The sequence below is a fragment of the Melanaphis sacchari genome, unplaced genomic scaffold, assembly GCF_002803265.2.
Source record: "Melanaphis sacchari strain LSU unplaced genomic scaffold, SCAv2.0 Contig22_pilon_pilon, whole genome shotgun sequence".
In the NCBI taxonomy this organism is placed as follows: Eukaryota; Metazoa; Arthropoda; class Insecta; order Hemiptera; family Aphididae; genus Melanaphis; species Melanaphis sacchari.
This window is the reverse complement of record NW_020271107.1, coordinates 2958609-2981914: the sequence shown is the minus strand read 5'-3', so window position 1 is coordinate 2981914 and position 23306 is coordinate 2958609. Positions and strand designations below refer to the sequence as shown.

The window sequence follows — 23306 nt, the reverse complement described above, 5'->3', positions numbered from 1 at the left end:
TTTTTTTTTTGTTCTATAAAAGCTTTCTATACGCAATCCATCTTGCGTCTCAAATGTCATTTTGTGCGGTAGGTAGAAGATGTAAAAATAATATATGTAATTCACTGGTAAATCACTACAAAACTGTTATCAGCCCAGCCCTATACATTATATCGAATCGTGTATCATTTATTCGGAATACACCCATATGTTTAAAACACATAGCATACATGCACGATTTAGATGCTTTGTTATTGGCGTGGAAAATTGTGTTCGGATATTCTGTTAATGGGTTTTTTTTTTATCATTTTTGTTGTTATTATTATTATTATTTATTTTCATTTATTTGAAATGGATTCTTGTAAATTACGATGTACGATTTATTTCGTTCGTATATTGTTTTTAAACAAACAAATGCTATAAATTATGTATTTGAATAAAATTTGAAAAGATTTAAAAAATATTTAAATCGTATACATCTGTACAGTTATATACTCGTAGAATAAAATATATTAATAAATTACAGATATAAGTATTACATATTAAATTTTCAGTATATTAGTATTCATTGATAACTGAAACATTTACTGTTTTATTTTGAGGAACTTATAATTAGCAATTAGAATTATAAAGTATAGATAGCATTAGCACAGTTTATTTTAAATACTATTAACGTTAAAATGAATTTTATTTTACTCAAAACCAAATTGCCTTATTAACTTGTTATCTAATAAAATTTCATTTTCTAACAATTACTTACGGTTTACAGGATTTAATAGGTACAAATATTTTGTATTTATTGAACTATTTGTTTTAGAAATCAAATCAACGATAGAAAACATTGTTTTGTTTATTGGCAAATAGCATATGTATGTATAATGTATATTTATGTTGTTTACTTTAGAAAAATTAACTGAATCATGTACATTCTGGATATAGGAAGAAGTTATTGGTTTAGTAGTAACAGCCATTTCTCGATTTCAAGATGTATATGTCATCTGTTTGAAATTAGAAGTAATAATCTTATTCAGAAAGGTCAATTTATGCTTTTAAAAATTTTAAAAATTATTATATTGTTATAAAAATAATATAATATTAAAATAATCTAATCATAATTTTGAATCAAAAATAAATATATAAGAAATTTAAGAAATAATAATAATTAATAATTTGTGAAATTATTGAATATTATACACGTAAATTTCAAATAATACTTTGAAGAATTAAGTGTATTTATAATATTTATATAGTTTCTAAAAAGTTTGAAAAGGTTAGGTTAAAAAAGTTTTCAAGAAAAAAAATTCATCATAATTTTTAAACAAGGCTTGCATTTGAAAAAAAAATTGTTATACGTTATTTACAATTAAAACGTTATACAAATTTTGAGTTTATCGTTATTCAGAATTTAAACGTTATTCAATTTTTACGTTTATCATTATTCAGAATTAAAATTTTTATTATATTTTATAATTTATCAATTAAATAATTGAAATTATTATTATTATTTTTTTAATGATTTATTACATTATAACGTTTTGCGTTATGTTTGATTTGATGATATATCATACGTTTTGTTAATCGTTATGTTTTGTTTTGTGTTATTTAATTATTTATGTTTATTGTTTTCCGTTATAATTACGTTTACAAATTTCAATCATTTTTTGTCAAATAAAACGTTATAATCATAACGTTATTATAACGTTTGCCAGCCCTGTTTTTAAATAGTTTTTTTTTTTTTTTTTATTAAAATCATTTAGTATTATATGAAGGTGTATAATTAAAAATCGATGTATTTACACAAATAAAAGACAATCATTTGTTATTATTTGAAGGAAGTGTTATAGCTAAAAGCGTCTCGTGGTCAATAGTTACCATTTACACAATACAGATCAGGACTAATGTACACTAAAGTGAAAGACAACAACTATTTTCTGCATCATTGCTTACCCTCAAAAGATAAATACTATCTTTAAACTGTCTTCAATAAGATTTCCAAGTTTCCAAATTATTTAGACGTGTTATTAATAAAATGGAAGTGTAATACGTTCTGACGTCAATTGATAGTGCAACACAATGTAAAGTAGTATAAAAGCTTGGACGTAAATAGAAGCAAAGTTCTTCACATGTACAAGAAAAAAACCTTTTTGAGTGAGATAAAGCGATTGTCTGCCCATCTACAAAAGAGCTCGTCGTCACATTTTCCCATTTTCTTTTTTTTCCAGTCCAAATATGTCCAATTGGAGGGAATTGTCTTTGATATAATAAATTAATGTCATCAGTTCGAAAGCGGTTTTTCTTTAAATTCTTTTCCAGTGGGACCCGCGATCCGGTGTGGAAAAAAAAATCTGCCAATATAAAATCTCTATAATTAATTACCATCCATTTGATATTGCCTGTGTTTACGACTTATGCGGTTGTTAAATATATATATGTATGTATTTAGTAATCCATGAAAAGGAAAAAACTACGTTTCAAATATATTTTTTTTTTTTTATCATTATTATTTATGTATATAAATAATAACCTTTTATTGGGTTGTATCTCTCATTATTATTCCCGTACACGTATTTGTAGGTGGGTGGACAAATTGTTTTATAGTACACCGCATTATATAATATTAGTATGAATCTAATTATATTTATCATTCGTTTGTTTAAAACTTATTAATTCAAATGAGTTTTTTTATAGCATTTAATTTGAGATTTATTCAAAGCTGAGTAATCATGCCTAGTACTAAACTGTGCTTAAGTTCTTGTGAAAACATTGCCTGTATGTTGATTTAATTATTATTTTATAGACACATACCTAATTTATATTATATACAAGTATATAATATGTATACTGTATTAACAATCATTGATCAAAAATCATTTATGAGTGTCCACATGCATTTTTCTTCATAAGAAATTCATAATTAAAATAAAAAACTGACACTTGCTGCTCTCTAGTGTTGTCCTAATCGCTTTATATATACAAGAAAATGTGCAGACTCATTAAATTTTTTTCTATTAAAATTTAGTTTGGATGCGTTTTATTTTTATTTTTTTACTCTTAGATCCATCATTAAAATTTGTGTCATATTGCTTTCCCGATTTAATCAATGTATTGATTTTTCCACTTTTCCCGCGTATGTAGTAGCTGGTTCATAAATTACTAGTTTCGCCGCATGCATATGCGCGAGAACGAATTTATGAATTGGGATTTTAGATAAACTATAGGAAAACATAATATGGGCTAAATATTTATAACGTTAATAATATCATTTTGGCAATAAATAATGGCAGCTAACTTATTTAAATTTAGATATTATAGTGTAAACATTGTATTAATATTATGTTTCAATTGTTCTGACTTGGAAAATATCAAACAACTTTCTGAAAAAGTATTTTAATATTTAAAATTAAACATATTTTCATAGCTTCAAGTGTCTATGGGACGGTTGATTATAGTTGGCAGTATTATATTATATAACTTATATTTAGTGCTGCATTTAAATTTAAATTTATTTTATTGAACACATCGCTAATTTAAATATATATACTAGATATTTCTTTAATAATTTTACGTTTTTGATAATTTATTGATAAAGTACAATACAATATCTATTTCTTTAATTTTAAATGTTATGAATAAACATGATATTTAGATAGTGGGAAATTGCAACTCATAATTTAAAATGTTAAAAGTTAAAATTAATATTTATTATCCGTTTTTAATTTTTTTTTGTAATCAAGTATATATTCTCGTAATGATATATATATATCTATTGTATAATGTATACAATATGATGTATAATATATTTGTACGTATGTCTTTGTAGTTGTTGTTCTCATGTATATTAAGTATGAAAAAAAAATGAATTATATGAATTGGGTGGATATTATTAAATTTAAAAACAATGTTAAAATATTATTTTATCAAAAACTTTGACTTATTCAAATTATATTTATTTTTTCCAAGCCGGACTTATTTCGTATTCCTTTGCTATATTTTATGTCATTTTTCGTAGTCTACTAGAGTATTTTAGAAATGATATTATTAAATTTATTTGATCTACATATAATTTTCTATCCATAATGTATCAGTGTTAAATTTTGTGAGTACAATAAATTTGATTTTCATAGTAAAGATAAATGTGAAAAATCATTGTTAAATCTATTGTGCCTGTATACATTTTTAAAACGTTCATTGTTTAATAACATAAATTTAATAACCCTGCGGTGTAGTTTGTATTCAAAAATAGTGCAGGGGTACTGTGTATATCATATTTGTATACAACCAGGATGTCCACAAGCCAACATCTGTTGGTAATTATTTAACTTTTAATAATTAACGATGATCAGATAAAAACATATAGCTTTTCAATTTAATTTTTAGGAATGGAATGTAGTAATAACATTTTGATTAAAATTTTTGGTTATACACAAGATAACGTAAAATGCTTAACATTTATAGTTGTATAGTAACATTTATAGAGTATGCTTTTATTATGTGTTGTTTATGTAGCCATAAACAGCACATAATATTTTAAACTAACCTATACTGTTTTATACAGTCGTTCAAATCTTGCGCAACAAAACTGGTTAAGATTATGTTGAATTTCTTATGCAATTCTCGTTAATTTTGTATTTAAACATTTATATACCTTATATATACTAAATAAAAACCATATTAATTAATTTGTGTAAATTTCATTATTATTTAAATATTTTTGACATCATATTTCCAATAAAATTAATAATTACTATCGATAATATAAAACTTATATTATTTTAAACTTGACATTGGATAAATACAAGTAAATGTCATATGTATCAATTTTTGTTTCCCATACATGTGTGTACTCAGATTGCCTATTTATTTTGCCGTGTTACTACAGTTAATATATTTTTTAATAGAAGCATTTTTTATAATATTGATTTTATTCAGATTGTTTGATGGTCATTTTATTTTATTTACTTATTGTATTGAGCTTATAGATTTCATTATTTTAATTAGGTTTAGTCATAAAACAATTAGTCATGCTCCACTGAAATATTGGTAATTTTTTTTTTTTGACCGTAGATGTATTTTATGTTTTAAGTTCATTAGTGTTACTTTATTATGTTACTATAGACTTAAAACTTAAAACCATAAAAAAAACTTTTTAATACCAGAGATATTGTAAACTAATTCTAACTAAAGACATTTACAACAGTTTTTTTTTTTTTATATATATATCTATTTTCATTAAAACATTAATTTTATGAAAATAACTGCACATCTTACTTCTAAACAGTTTGCATCACCTATTAAATAATAATCTATGATGTTTCTTTGTATATTTAATATTTAAAAACTTTTAAGTTAATATATATGTATGTTTTGAATGAAATATAAAATCAATATACATATCATGTATAATTATTCTAAGTGTTACGATTAAAATCTCAATAAATGATATACAATTTGAATAGAATTACATTTCGAAATGTTTGTATTTTACATTTTTTTCTTTTAAAAATACATTTCAAACTTGTACATAAAGCCTGAAGGTATACAAAGATATCCAAGGATACGGATAATAATAGTATTTTTGACTACGAATAAACTTTCCTGAGGGTATATTTTTGAGGACTTCCTCCTGCTAGACCTGCACTTGTATTATCATACATAGATGTAAAATAAGGATGGCTATACATTTTAACGACTATGCTTAAACGAGTATCCAAAAGTATGAATTTTGATAGTCGATTTAGTTGATTATTTTTTTTAACAATATATAACGTAAGTTCAATATAATGGTATATTTTATTAGTACGTAGTCGTAACTTACAATCTAAATAATCAGTCAAAATTGTTCAGTATCATCGTCTACTGTAAATACAAAAAATTACTTTACGTGTAACGATTTTTGGTAAGGATAATTGCATTTTTTAAATGCATTTTCATTGTATATTTATATACAGTTTATTCTTGGTAATTCTATACCTAATACATATACTTTTATTTTGTTAATTATTCTGTATTTATAATTGACCACAATTGCGTAGTAAATTAAATTTATTAAATGTTACAATAAGATGAAACAATAAAAAATAACCTCAATATATTAATTATAAATTAAAAACCTGCTATAATGAAATAATGGAAAAAACAAATTTAACTTAAAATAATTATGTTTTTCTCAGAATATGAAAATAACATAATAATTGCGTTCATTAAGTATGCTGGTGTTAAAACTCTAAATATAAAACTTATAAAAATATAAGTAATCATATTTTTTGTAAAAATTAAACCGTCGATACGATGTTTTAATGAAATAATTATACACTAATTATCGTGTGATTTATTTAACTATTAAATATTTCCTACTACTAACTCAAGTAAATACTAAACTTTATAAATCTTTAGTATATAATAACGATACTATTCCTTGTTTACTATTTTGTTCATTTTTTGGTGCATACAATTTACACAGTCATAAATTGTATATTTCTAAATCTCATTAATTTATTATTATGTTTTTATTGCTTTATTAGTTTTATACATTATGAAGAGAAATTATTATCGTGTACAAATTATATTGACCTTTATATTATAAACAAAACGTTTGTAAAAATTCTTCACTTTCTTTTTAAAAATATTCTCATTGCTCATATTGTATTATAATATTAGTTCTAATTATTATGATCATGGTTCATAGTTAACTAACTATTTTGGTCGTTTATTGTTTATTACATTATTAGAAACAATATATCCAAACCCAAATTATAACACGTATAAACTATAATCACATTTTTTTAATGCTGAATCATAATTCTCAATTTTTTAATTACAATTTATCATTGATAGTATCGAATTTACACTCTACAAATAATAAAGAACGTCATCACAAAAATGCATATTTGTACCGTATGATTAAAAATAAAGAAAGATATCTTAAAAATAAAATACAATACTAATTATTTAGTAAATAAAATAGTAAATTGCGTTATGCCTATTCTACGGCAAATCGATTTTTTGAATAAAAAAAACCAATTCTTTTTATTGCCATCGTATATGATATAATAATTTTGTAAAATATTAAATCAAAACCACGTTTTGTTCAGTTAGGTTGATTTTATGAAACAATCACATCAATCAGCAAACAAAATACGGTCACTATAGCTAAAAATAAAATATACATGGTTACAATAATACGATCAGAATTCCTAAAACATCATTATAATCGGCAAATTGATCATTTCCTGTGATCCGTTATTCGCACTGGTATACCATTGAAGTGATTCCATAATAAAATAATTAAAATAATTTATATCCTTATACACACGCACTATTGGACACGCGAACACACCTACGCGGCAGTATTGTAATGTTTGCAATGTATAATATCATTGTTATAATATATATTGTATACTGTTTCTATAGCACCGGAATCTATATATTTCAGATTGTTGACTCAAATAGCTCCCAATTTTGAGCGAGTGGGTCAAGGTGGGTGGGTATTAGTGGATGAATTGTACATTGATAATTAATCACATGAGTATGAAAACCTCTCTACTCTTGAGATATTTATCTGTGTTTGTATTATTTTTTATCTACGGATTATGATAAAATTTTAAAACCACAAATGTTAGTGACGGAGGTCTCTTTCCTAGTGGTCAATTTAGATGCGAGTAAATGAAAAAATATTCTATATAAACAGTCTTTATCAACTTCAGCGTCACTAAATTGTTCAATACTTTTGCGCCCGCTAATAATGTCGTTCGTCCGTGTACACATGGTTAGCGGAAAGCGAAATAAAAACCTATTTAAACACGTGTGTGAGAGCCACAAAACGTTTTAATAATAATACGTAATAATAATAATAATAATAATAATAATAATAATATTGCAATCTACATCGCGTTATTGCGGATGGGTTTTGCCGCACGCACGCATCATAAAAGCGTCGAAAAGCATCCGGCTTGATAAACCGCGTGTTCTATGGTACCTATATAATATAATATAATATATTATATACTTTATATATATATATATTTATGACATTAATATTGTATTTCGTATATTATGTATGCTTGCGAGATTTATAGCGTCGTATCGTCTTGGCGACCGCGGTGCAAACCTCTTTCCGGCTGCTGTGTAAAGGAGTTCTCTCTACCGTTTGGCGTCACAATCTCGTTTGTGAATAAATATATATATATATGTTATACGTCCCTCCTATAAATTAGCCTACAGGGAATGCCAAGTTTACCCATACCATAGAGGTGTATATTATATATTTATTTATAATATATATATATATAATAGTAGGTTTCGCGTCGGACACACGCTTCCCATTGTTGTTGTTGCCCCCTCTCGCCATTACTCTCTTTATCACTATATATATTATATATATGTGTTATGTATTATATATAATAATAATATATATTATTATAGTCTATATACCCGCCTGGCCGCAGATAGACGGAACAACCGCGTCTCTCCCTCCCGTTACTCTTTCGTCCACCGCCGTTGTTATTATTATGCATTTTTCGTCTTGCTTATTTCATCCACCCTTGTACGTATTTTCCGGTTCATTACCGGTCACGATAGGTCCGGACGTGGTGTGTTGTCGGGTTTGGCGTTATGCCGCGTCGTCCGTCGCCGTCATCGTCTTTGTCATCGTTACCACCACCGCGGCAACCGTTCGCAAAATAAATGATGTGAAAGCGATGGCGCGCGCGTCACACACTCTCTGCAGACAGGGATGAAATTTTTGGTGAAATGGTGAAGACGTGGGCACGCCATGTGCATAAAACATAGAGGGATGAAGGAGATGACGTGCCGGGGCGGCGGTGAACGTCTGTGTGTGTGATAAAATTGAGCGGACCTCGTAAATAACACCCCACGCCGCCCTTCGTTAGGTCGATTTTGGTGTTCATGTTAGCGCGAAAAATTTCGTACACGGACAAACACTATGCCAATTGACCTCGTCGCGTCGCACCTATATTATCCATATTCTCCGATTGTCAATAAAAAATAAAAATAGAACCTTCTTATATAACTTGCACTTCACGCACTCTGTTATTCTCTCCTTCTCACCCACTCATCTCCTATGTTTTAATGTCCCCTTAATATATCAATATATCTATAAGAACCTTTGTTGAATCTTCTGTTTTTATTGTGTGGTTTTAGCTCGTTTTTTTTTTTATTAAAAGACATACCTTTTTTAATTGGTCGTCCAAAAAGAAGATTATTTAAACGTCAAATAAGATCTCACAACGTCTTATCGAACAAATTAATCTTCGTTATCTTTTTAATCTGTAAGTCTTTCGTTTTTATTGTTCATGTCTCTAAAAAAACTTACAGAGGGTATCTTGAAAATTTGACTTTTTCAATTATATTTTTAACATAAAAATCCATATCGTATTAGTTGCACACTATGTTTGTATTTGTAAAAAGCGAGTTTGACGATCCAAACAACCAAATAATGTTTGAATGACCAAGAAATAATAATTATATCTATCATAACGACTTACAAATAGACGTTAAAGATTTTTTTGCAATTGAAAATAAATATTTGCTCAGTGTAGTTGAATAACAGAAAAAAATTAAGTCCTTTTCTTTAACTTTTATAGTTTATTAATGTATTTTCGTGCAATAATGTGTTTATATAATGAATGTAAAAACGATATGTGGGTATAACTAAATTGTTATCAAGCTTGTTTACTTAAATTAACGTTTTTTGTGTACTTTGCATACCGTTGTTTGTATAATATTTAATTTATTGTTATTTATGAAATGCGTTTTAGTTCTTAACAACTTTTTGTTGTATACACTTTGATGTTCAAATTACGCGTTGTGAAAATGTCTCCTTGACATTTAACTTTATCTATATGTATACACGAAAATGTAAAGTTGTTACGTACTTAATTGAAATAAGTATATGCTTTAATTTGAATGAGCGTGAATGAGTAATGCGAAACCTATAGAGAATCGTGATATGCACCATCACGAATTTATACTTTTATGAAAAGCCCTTTATTATTATTGTGTAATTTGTTTCCTGTTAATATAAATTACTAGTCGTTTTATTGAAGAAATTGTATCTAATATTCAACTATTCACACGTGTTTCGTATTTCACGTTCACTGACTTCCCGTGCGTTTAAAGATAAAGAAAGATTATAACCAAATAAAATATTTTGAAGAGAGAAAAACCAGTGAGTCTAAAATAAAAATAAGCCCGAAAATTAGTGGTAATTTTGAAAGGTCGAAGTGAGAGCAATCGATTTATCCTAATAGACATTCTTCTCGCGCAGAACTGTTTGCGGCTATATGATACGATGACACCGTGAGTATCTTTCTCCTCTTCCCTCTCACTCTTATCTCTTTGAAAATTTCAATTCGCTTACAGGAAGTCTTCTCTCCTCTCTCGTTAATGTATGTTTTTATACCGTTCATGTTATTGTATTACTTAAACTTTCCATACTCTTCGTCTTCCGTCATTTTAACTTTCTCGACTTTTTTTAGATTCATTATAAGGTATTTCATATTACCGCAGTGTAATAGAGTCTTAAAAAGACAAATTTTACCATGAAATATTAAACAAAAATGACGTTGTGTAAAAACGTATTACTTATGAATAAATATTTAGTACATTTGCAGTTGTCTATACGTGGTCGTTCCTTTTAATGATTGCATTTATTAAGGATCTCATTATCACATATTATTCAACAAATTGAATACATAACTGAGAGTTGGATTTTATTATCAAAATATATTCATTTATATATTTATCATTTAGCTTACACGATATTGTGCTTTTATCAATGAACATAATATGTTGACATGGTCCTATAGAAAGTAATCAGCCATTTTCCCGTCATTTCACATTTAACATACCTACAAACAAATCAGATACCCATCTTGTTGTATATTAGTAATATTTTCATAGGGGTAAGCCCCCGTAAATTTAACTGGTAAATTTGCGCATTTATACGCCTTAAAACTATTTTCGTATGATGTTTATGTGTTTACATTATTGTACTTATATGATTCTAAAATGTAAAAAGTAAAATACAGCACTTTGCTACTTCGTACAGTATAAATTATACTTTATAATAGAATTATTGTGAATTTTAAATATAATATGCATTATATTTTTGTATATTAATTAAATAGTTATTTTAATAATAAATAAATGTTGATTTTCTAATTATTTAACATGCAATTAATTTTGTAAAATTTCATTTCATAATAGGTAACAAAAGTATACATTTGTAAGTAAAATATTTACAATTGTACTTCAGTTATTTCAAGTTACTTTAAATTTTATCTATTTGCTATTAACAAATTACTAGAAAATAATTTATTATTAGCCAATTAACTAATAATAAAATTTATGTTACTGAATTTTAGCAATGGCTAATGAGAATGATAGAAGACTTTTGAAAAGCTTTTCACTTAATTTAATTTAGTTCTAGATTATATGTTAGTACTCTCTGTTTACTATTCAACGTAATATTCTACATTTCTTAGAAACTTCTGTAATACATAACCATAGTATTTATAAACTATACAGTTAGTTTTTCTTAAGTAAATTTAAGTTTATACAAAACTATCTTATTTTGGCCATATTTCACTTTGTACCCCAAGTTTACTAGCTTGATATAATTTAAATAGATATTTCATGATTAAACGTGTTGAGATATATATTTTTCACATACGTGTACATACTTTTTTTTAACTAATCGTTGTTCCATATCTCGAGATTTAAAATATATAACTTCAAATGTTTTTATTGAAAATTGAAAGCTTTTAAATTAAGTGCTAAGTATAGTCTATATCTTAATATGACAAATTAAAAAATAACAGAAAAGTATGTTAATCCATTATTACTAGTCCAATTAACACGGAATACATGCATGAATTCCTATGAGATATTAATAGTATTTTGATTTGTTTTTTTATTACATATCCGTTCTTAAATATTACCACAGTACTGCTGTTATTGCATTCCGTATCATTGAGTTATTCGGACGTGGAATAGGGGATACCGGATATGGTGTTCGTCTGTATAAAAACATTATTATTTTTATATTACGTCTGGAATTATTATCTTAACCATAAATTTGATTTTTTGAGAGTGGTGGGCCAAAGAGGGGTCCATGATTGTTATAACCACTGCAGTGTTCGTCGCAGTAGACAACTCCCGTTCTCCGAGCACGTTGGACCTGCTCGCGGGGATATTTAATTATTACGTAAAAGTTGTGTAGTCATCCACCAACAGAACACTTTGGTCGTGGAATGAAATTTGGGATATCAACTACTGTAGTCTCTAAATATACATTCCCGATGGAAAAACCCACCGCCACAACGTTACGACATTAGTCTACGGTCCATTTGTCTGCAATGGTTTTCGATCAGTATTTTCGCCTTGCCAAAAGTATCGATTGCATATATATACATACACTATACCTATGCTATTATTATTATTATTATTATTATTATTATTATTATTATTATTATTACGTACTAGTAACAGTATCGTATTACATTATTTTTATCCGTGGTCTAATGGGTCCGAGTAAATCATTATTTCGATTTATTTTATTTTCAGTCTTTTATGCGTGTACCGTATTTTTATTCGATGCAATTTTACAATTCGTCATTCGATACGATTTAACAATAATTATAAGAAGCATAACACGTGTATTATCACGATAATAAATCATTTAACTCCACACACGCAGTCTATATAATGTTTATGATCAATCAATTATCTCAACTATTTTTTTCTTTCGATAATTACTATAGATAGTATAGTTTTTATATACACACAGAACCTCTTTACTGCAGTTCATCGTGCCTTCTCTCCGACGGCGATTGTAATGCTAAATTATGATATTTATACGTAAATGAATGCTGTCGTGCCTAACTATATACATACTAACATGTACACACATGCACGCTCATATGTACACATACACACTAAAAGTCGACCGTGTAAATGATTATAATTTCCACAATAATTACCGGCTGAAATGTATTTACACGTCACCGAAACGAATTCGCATTAGTATTTCTCTTGATATTTTTTGATTCTTTTTCTAATCGTTTTAAATTATGTTTATATTCCCTTTTACGCGTACATGATCTTTATTGTAAATTTACAATATTTTATGCGTTTTATTCGATTTTCTGCCGCGAGTCACGACTAGATTGACCTGGAATTTATTATCGTCTCTCCAATTGTACCTACATACAACAATTCAAAATATAATAATAATTCGACGACCACCTGCGACTCTGCATTGTGCACTATACAGACATCATAATTTGCAACGTAGTTAACGCGCACGCGTATTATATTATCCATGCAAAGATGTCAAATCATTTTTTCACTCGTGCCACGTCCAGAAAAATTTCAATTATAAAACGTCATAAAAGTACAGTAATACGTAACATTAAGTGTGAATAAGTCAAGCAGAATACCTGCTGTATTTGAAGAACTGAAAATGTGACTCGTGAATTGAGTTTATATTTGTTTATATCTCTATCGCTATTCCTCAATACGTATCTATACACATTTTTCTATGTGCGCTTTTCTCAGGAGAATATTTTTTCTTTGCTTTTCGTGAATAAAAAAGAATAATAACGTGTACACGCCAACGGTTTCATTCTGACATTTTGTCAAACACTGAATATTTCAAAATGGTATTTTACTTTTCTCATCTCTTCACCACACTCATAACGAACAAATAATATTCACCGGTTTTGTATATGGATGTTGCACGTTTTGAATTTTATTGCTCGCCTCTCTCGGCAAAGAAAAATTTTTTTTCATAAAATTCTATTGTTTCTATTTTAATAATTGCAACATGTATTGATTCAGAGGTATTTAAAAAAAAAAAAAATACTATACTTAAACGACAGTTTAATTTTTGTTATCATGGCTTATTTATGATTAATTTCACAGCAATATATTAAATCTCAGTCGAAAATTACAATTTTAAAAATCAATAATTTTAAGTTAAAAGAAAATAATTCAATAGGTTTTAACTGTAATATTGTGTGTTACTTAGACTTTCGACGTAATTCGTACACTCACGAATTTTAATATTTATATAAATTTAAAAATAACAATGGCGGCCTACAACTGTCAAAAGCATTTATTCATCCCTCAACTTTCCTATTGTGATTTATTGAATCATTTAAAAACAAATAAAAACAAATCTGACGTATACAGTTTGAATAAAGTTTTTTTAAGTCTTAAACTGCAGATACATTAATAATATATCAATTCATTGGATTTAGTTTTATAAACGTTTATGCTAATTTGTTTATTGTTATGCTAAATCTTTTAAAGTCAAAGCGAATCATTATCTTTTGTAGAAATACTACATAACGCCATATTATATTTTAATATCTTTAGATATTATGTATGTTGTAATATTTTTTTAAATGTTCTCGAATTTCTATTTTTAAAACTGTTAATATACAACAATGAATATTTTTGTTAATCAGGTTTATATAAAAAAGTTTTTAATGTTTTTCTGCTGTGTAGTTTTATCATTTTTTGTCGAATGAACGTGGCTCGTTCATCATATTTTATTCCATTATTTTATTGTTATTATTAAAATTAAATTTTTCAATATCTATCATAACATTTAAACTGCAACAAAACTGAAAAAAAAGATCTCTTAAAATAATTGATCATAAACAAACTCATTAGTCATTAATATAATTTAACCATAGTATCACTTATTTATGTATAAATAAATGATAGAAGCTAGAAGTTACTATGTGTCATTCTTATACTACCTATTCATTTATTCAATTCATGTAAATAGACTAACAACCTATAAGTACGTAGAATGTTTATTTAAATGAAATTAATTGTCTATTATAAATTTATGAAAATAAATGTTAAACATTTTTACTATTTATTTCTCGAAATTATTTACTTTAACTTAAAACAAATTCCTATTGTTTTTACTTCATGATTATAATATTATATATGTAACTCAACATATTCAATAAAGGTTCATTCTAATTGAAATTCAAAGATTTTATTTTAATGAAACTAAAAAGAACAAAGACTGTCTTGATTTATACATTATTTTTTTTATCTTATATCATTTGTTTTTTTTTTTTTACTTTCTGTTTTCTCTGTGATAAACCTTAAATCTTGTTAGACCTCTTTATTTTATTTTATAGATTTCTGTTCTTGATTTTTCTTTTAGAAATTTTTAATATTTCAAATATACCATCAACTAATTCATTATTTAATTCATGGTACATTCACGTGAATATCAATATAGAATAGTAAAAAATATATATATTGAGTATATAAATATACAGTAGGTAGAAAATCATAACGTAATCAACTAATTTATTTGAATACGTTTTTAAAGAAAAGGATTCATCTGTTTTTTTTTTTTTTAATATTTCATAATCCTTGTCAGTAAATAACTTAAAATACAGTTCAAACGAACGAGTCGTTTTTCAGGCAAGATTAATGCTTATTCTTGCCACGTCTATAATATACTTTTGTTTTTTTACTTAGCATATTTACAATACCTATCATTAAAACAAAATGTGTTTTATATTTAATTCATTATTTAATATTTTAAAATTATGATAGTCACTATTCACAGTATAATAATTTTAAATAATTATTTTACGTTTTTTCAGGTGCATTGGGTTCAACAACAACATGAAAAGAAAAGACGGAAACGAGATTTTCCTGGACCTAATTTACCAGCCACTGTATTTGCTGGTTCCACAGATTTTTATCAACAACAGACATCAAGTGGACCATTATCACAACTTACACAAGGACAAGCATTTAGGCGTCTTGGTAACTCTGTCCATAATGTATTTCCGGATCCACTTTTTAAAGAACAATGGTATTTGGTAAGTATTATAAAATAAATGTAAAATATAAAAATAACTTTAGTATTATTAGTAAGCATACTACCTCATACAAAAATTGCCTTTTAACTTATCGTGAATAAAAAAGTAAAAGTTAATAAAAATTATAAATTATTCATAAAAATGTATGATTTTACATAATAAAATTATCAATAAAAAATTAGCGGAAAAACGGATACTTTTTTCTAAAAGAAGTATCAAATGCTTACTTTGAAGATTTTTTTTATTTATAAATAAAACTAAATACTTTTATTCAAATTGGTAAAAATTTTAAATATTAATAATTTTGAAAAATATTAATTCGATTATGGCTCTTGTTTGAACACGTGATAAAATAAGTTATCAGCTATTTTTTTGTCAGACAATCGAACATTATTTTTCACTAAATCATACTAAAAAAAAATAAAATAAAAATAACAAAATAATAATTGAAAGACGCAATCATAGGATCAATAGCTCAATAACAGGTTTAACGTCCGATTGGTTAAAGCTTTCAAGGTAATTTACCTCATCTAGCTGTATATAGTAAGTCAACAATAAAGGCTTACATTTTATATATATGTATAGACCATGGACACATGTGACTGAATGTTAATCACTGGTCTCATCAGTCATCTCGATGGAAGCCAGTTATATTATTCTTTTTAACTTAAGTGATAAATTATTATTTTTGAAAAAATAATTTTGGCTTAGTTTAGTAGTGCTAATATGATTTTTTTTAAACGTTCATAAATAGTTTTTAAATATGACTTTAAAACTATTAAAATTTATTTTTATTTATACATGCTAAGTACCTATAAAATGTATAAGTTAAATATTATTTAATAATAATAAATGCTCAAAGTTAATTAACGTTTACAATAATTATATTATTTATTGAATTTATTTCTAGGTCAAGCTTGTAAATATATATATATATAAATGTTTTTAAATCATCTTTAATAAATATTTTAATGACTTAATAATCATAAATTATATTTATTTAATAAAATATATGGCATGCAGTTTTTGTTAACAATATTAGTAATACAAAATTAATAGATCATATGATAAATTATAAATTAGATGACAGAAATAAGATGTAATAAATTTAATTGAAATTACATATAAAATTAGTTAAACAAAGAAATATGCATTTATTTAAATTAAAATATGAGATAAAAGTTGGTCAAGTACGAACAAACTATACATTTTTATTGACTATCAATATCATCCTAATGATATGAGAATTTTTTTTTGCAAAACTAGTACGATATAATGATATAGGTATTATGAGTTGTAACTAATTTTAAAAATCTAGAGATAAATAATGTACTGTAATGACCATCTCTGAATGTCCGCTGGATATTTAATTTACTAAATTTATATATTATTATGTGTATTATTGTAGTTGAACATTTTAATTACAATTTGTATACTATAAAGTATTCTATATTTTATGAGAATAATTAAAAAAAAATTCGGTTCTAGCTTTTAACGAAAACATCATGTAAATTCTACACTTAATTATGTTTTAATTTTAGGCTATTATTAATTATTTTATCTTTAATCATAATATTATGCATTTAAGACATTTAAACTTAAATGTAATACAAGATTAATAGTAAATTAATTTCATAAATTTCTTCTCTTCAACAATTTTAAAGTATTTTTTATAAATGCATTTTTTTTTTTTTTTTATGAAAGTTAAGCCAAGAAGAAAATATTGGGGTTGACGAGTCATTTAATATAATATGTTATACATACATTTCATAGATTTTAGAATTATTAACAAATTTGATCATAAATATATTTTTCCAAAAAAATGTAGAATTTATTAATTGTTTCCTTATTAAAATAATTACCATTTTAACTCGCTGAGTTGTTTTTGATTAAAATGTTTCTTTATACTAAAATATAGCACAGACGTTTTGTAGTATAATTTTAAGAAAACTCCATTTAAAGTTTGAAAAAGAAACTATTTTTACTAACTGTTTTTACTACTGTGTTCCACATTTTTTATTACTTTTCTAAATTAATAACTAAGAATTCTTCCATTTAATTTCAAATAATTATATAAATTATTTTTCTTTTAAACATTATACTAAAAAGACAAAAATCAAGTTATATGTCCTATACGGAAAAATGCGTTTTCGTACTGCTTTATTTTTACATAATTTATTAAGTTTGTACAATTAATTTTGTTTTGTTTATATTATGCTATAATTTTTTAATAAATAAACTCCGTGTAAAATAATTTTAGTAATAAAAAATGTATTATCATTACAAGTGTGACTCAGCCAAACTTAGGAAGCCTGCATATTAATTTATATGTTATTACAAAGCCCCATAATCGTTAATATGTATACATTGAGGCCAATCACGCATTTAGTGCCCTCCATTACATTATATTAATGTTTTACAATTATTTGGTAATGATAAACAAATAAGGCATATAGTTAAAATAAATATGTTTAAATCTCAATTTACACACACACACACAGATATATATATATAATATATATATTATGGGTATGATCCAAAAACGGTTAACGCATTAAACACTTAAATTGGTTCAATTATACAGTCATTCTAGTTACAAAAATCAAATTAAACTAATACAAAAAAAAATAAATAATATATTTATCATTATTACTATTAAACTATTTAACAATTTTACTATTTATTTAAAATTTAAAAATGGAATACAATATTATTTATTAGAACCATTTAAGTTCAAATGGCATTTAGATTTGTAAAGTATTCCCCCAGATTTACAATTACATTTATTTGTCAAGCATTTAGTTTTATGCAGACATTTCTTAAAAACTTGACCACCGGAAAAATATTGTATATTAGCTATTTTTGTGGCTAAAACTTCTAAAATATCTACTAATGGTTCAGAACATACAGTAAATTGATTTCTGGAATAAAGCTGATGAAGAGTGCCATTTTTATTACCTAGTTCGTAGTTTTGATTATCGCTAATTGACACAACTACAAAGAGTAAATTCTGTAGATCACCTTTACTTCTGTTTACTTCTGGTAGTTTGACTCGAACTGTATTGCCAACATTGCATGGTGGGAATTTGTTAATAGATCTGAATTTCATTTATTTTTCTTCATATTCCAACGATAATTTTGAAATACTTCTATCATTTTCTATGGTGTTCTGAAACATTTTTAATAAAAATAAATAAAAAATTCGCCTAAATAAAACTTGTTTTGTAATAATTACTTTTTATCACATAAACCACAAATAGATATTTGTTCATTACCAAGAGTACAGTCATATGATTCACAGCAATTAGTTACTGTACTGTCCTATTAAGAAAAAAAGTAAAAAAAATTAAATAAAAATACCTGTAACCTACGACGGGGACGCAAAAGTACTCTATACGAGGTTTTCAACTCTTTTTTAAATTGTCAATTGTCGTCTAAGCTACATTTAAAATATTTTTCGGTTTTTTTTAACATTTTTTTATGACAATTTAAAAAATTTAAAAAATTTAATTTAATCTAAAAAAAATCAAGATAACCATTTTGTAAATCCGATTTTTAGAAAAAAAATTGGTGTCAAAAACTTTTACTAAGGTTGAGTTAATAATTTTTAAACAATTTTTAAAGTTTGCTTAAATTTAAATTCATATCTTTTTTATTAGTATTACTTTTCAAAAAATCATAAAAAGTAAACGTCTAAACATTTTTCATTTTTTTTTTTTTGCGAATATGTTTTAAAAATCATATCAACAAAATGGCTTTTTTGATTTTTTAAATATGAAGAAAATATTTTAGTTTTTTAATTTTGTATACAATATGTTAAAAAAAAAAAATCGAAAAATATTTTTAATGTAACACAGACGACAAAAAAATATTCAATAGAACAAAAGCTATTGCCATTGTCAATTCATCGTGAAACATCCTGCATATAGCCAAAAAATTACCTCTTTTTCGAAAACATTATGATTATCTCTTTATTCATAGTCTGATACGACACTTTACAATATTTCTTCCAACTCTTGTTAAGTAGTTAATTCTTTCACTGCTTCAGTTGGTAATAAATATGATGACAAACCAATTTTCACATCAGTGCCAAATATGGTCATGTATGGTGATCTTTTAATCCCATATTGTGATAGGCCCTATTTTTCATTAGCTGTACAAATCGAAGTTCCTCCGTCCATGATTTACAGTTGTTTGTTTTCGTTCATGTTATCAACATATTTTGTATGTCTTGGTTTGCTCTTGTCGTAGCTTTTCATGAGCAATTTTCAGTATATTCCACATTTCTTTTAAGTCTTCTATTATTTTATTTACAAACTCACAGCCATTATCAGATTGTAATACCATCGAAGCTCCAAAAATACAAATAATGTCGATACGATGTTTAGCAATTTCTTCTGCCCTCTGTTTTTAAGGATCTTTATTGAACGAATTTAAAAAGGTTATCCTGGTATACCGTAATAAACTGGAACTCACCATCCCCCTACGACTGCATATCAATTAGGTCCACCTGGCACCTACTATTCATTTCCGAAAACACCATTGGTTTAATTACTAGACCCTTACTTTTAGATTTTTGTTTTGATTGACACGATTCACAACATTTTAAGTAAATAAACACTGCTTCTTGCTTTATATTTTTATACTTTTTTTCACTCTTACATTATTGCGATGTTTTCCACAATTTCCAATACTTAAATGTACATTATGTAGCACATCATAGATTTTTTTTCATTAGTGATGTAGTATAAAATGTTTGTATTTCCTTTTAACAACCACAATATTAATTGATTTCCTCCTATTCTCCTATTTTAATGAGGTCGTACCTTTTTTTAATTCTATGTGGCTTGTTACTTTTTATTCCACTTGATCTTACATTATTTACATTACATATCTTACATCTTAATTTTTAAAACTATTTCGTTTTATTTAACTGCCGATAAATATATTGATTATTTCATTGAAACACTTGTAAAACTTTTCGCGTGAAATCATTTTAAAAATGTATATGTGACACGTGTATTAAGACGGATTTTACTAAAATTATTATTAAATATTTAAACAGATAGCACTGTACTAAATATTATTGCATATGTATCATCAAAAACATTTATTTACAATCGTTATTTTATCGTGCATTTTATCAAAGTACTTTACCCATTCAATGGCAGATAATGTGTAAATTACCTGAGTAATATACAAAATAAACGTTTTATAAATAATATCTTTACTTAATCCAATAAGTGCAGGTAGTGTTCACATAACCCGAGGAATGTGAACACAAACCGTATTTTGTACTTTATCCGTAACATATATATGTGTGTGTATAGACATGTCAGTTTAGACTTACTGTAAAGAAATATTAAAATCATTTTAAGTGCCTACTTACATTAATTATTGATAAATTTTCACTGTCTAGAAATATTTTGTATCCATCTTGTTATGTCGTAAATCATAAAAAAAAAAAACATCGTTATATATAATCTAAAAATATTATAAAAACTATTCTAACATTTAAAGTAATCTGTCGTTAAATAAACAAATAGTAATTATTTTTATATTACAATAATTATTGCCGTACAATATTTTATGTTTTAATAAAATAATAATAATAATAATAATAAAAATAAAATTGTAAAAAATATTGAAACGCTGGATTTTATTTATATTCTGACTCGTGTTTGTATGACAACTGTAGTCCTGTACCTTTATGCGTCTGTCATGTACATCTGTCAATTTACCCGTTTCAAATCTTTAGATAGGTACTTAAACTCATGTATTATAAATTAATAATAATTGTATTTTTCTTTTAGAATGGTGGTGCTTTGGACGGTTTCGACATGAATATGGGTCCGGCTTGGCAAAAAGGGTATACCGGCAAAAACGTAGTCGTTTCAATACTTGACGACGGTATACAGACCAATCATCCTGATTTGGCACACAATTACGTGAGTAAACACTATGATAATAATAATAATAATAATTATTATTATTATTATTATTATAGAAGTGACATACGTGTCCGTATTTTTCTTTTTCATCTTGTTTCAGTGTTTTTTTCCCATTTCATTCCCCAACCGATCGAGCACTAAACATACCACATTTTCCCATCCCCTAATGAGAGTGTGCATTTCGTTTCTCGTCCGAATCAGCAGACGACGACGATGCGGAATCGTATTAGTATCCGATTTGCACCAGGCAAACAAATTGCTTTCCTCTCTCACTCTTACACCACTCGCCCCTCCCACCTACAGGCTGTCACACACCAATACATCGACAGTACGCATTGTAAACTGGGATTTCAGCATTTTCGGACCCATTTGACGATTTCATATTCAGTGTTCGCAGAAAAGTGTAGTAGTGCGCACCGCTTTTTGTGACAATGAGAAAAACGAAGACCCGAACGAGTGGGGTATAAAGTAGAAAGGTGGTGAAGAGGAATAGAGTAAAAGGAAATGCGATTTGTAACTCGTGTATTTCTTCTTCGCCGTCACCCCCGCCACCACCTCCACATATAACCACTCGCCACCGATTCGATATCGCACTCTCCTCTTCCCTACTGAACAAACCGTGTCATGAATTTGTTGACTCAATAAAGTAGTCGCGAACATTTTCGATGTGAGCATAAGTGTTTGGGGAATTAATGCTGGGGCGTTATACCATGAGTACGGTATAGTTATATCGATTGCTTTTAGTTATTCATCGCAGTTGGCACTGTTATCAGATTGTTATTTTTTTTGGTTTTATTATTTTTGACATTAGTTGAATTATTAATTTGGCTACTAAATATCTGCCATTTCACCATTAAACACATAATGCAAATAGATAGATGACCTAAGAAATAATTACATAAGAGTTAAAACAACACTCACTGTCATGATATGCTACGAAATAATTCGAAAAATGTTTAATTGTTTTTCTTGAATATTATTGTTATAATTTTCTCAATTGTTTCCAAACTGGAATAATTAAGTCCTATCTATATTATGAAATATACACGATAAATAGTACACTTAAAGAGTATTTAGTAGATTTTAAACTTTTCAGGTACCTTTATAAATTATATATGTACAAATTAAATCGCTCGTTTCACAAAACATGAGTGAGCTTTCAAACAGTATTAGTGTAAAGCCATAAATAATAATATAATGTACTAAAGTAACTTTTTATATTCGCTGAATATCGGAGTATATACTTATATATTCTTTTAATTATTATGCTTATAAAATTGAATGTATGTATAAATTATTGGGGTTTAAGATATAAAACTTAAAATTCTTTTTTATCGAATATCCTAAATTTAATTGCTTTTATCATACTCGATAAACAATTATAATTTTTTGTGTAATAACTGTTTTTATGTGTAAAAATATTTTATTTATTTCATATTCCTGATACCTATTGATTTTATATTTATTATGTACATTCCAAATATTTACTAAT

At 26.2% G+C, this 23306-nt stretch overlaps 1 protein-coding gene across 2 annotated transcripts in view; it reads left to right on the top strand.

Moving 5' to 3' along the window:
- The window catches only part of LOC112594348 (furin-like protease 2), a 132826-nt gene that overhangs the window by 57548 nt on the left and 51972 nt on the right, over window positions 1-23306 (top strand). For both annotated transcript variants that reach the window (XM_025339088.1, XM_025339087.1), the window contains exons 4-5: window positions 15642-15863; window positions 21677-21811. In XM_025339088.1, the coding sequence (XP_025194873.1) occupies window positions 15642-15863; window positions 21677-21811 (357 nt within the window). The remainder of the gene's footprint in view (window positions 1-15641; window positions 15864-21676; window positions 21812-23306) is intronic.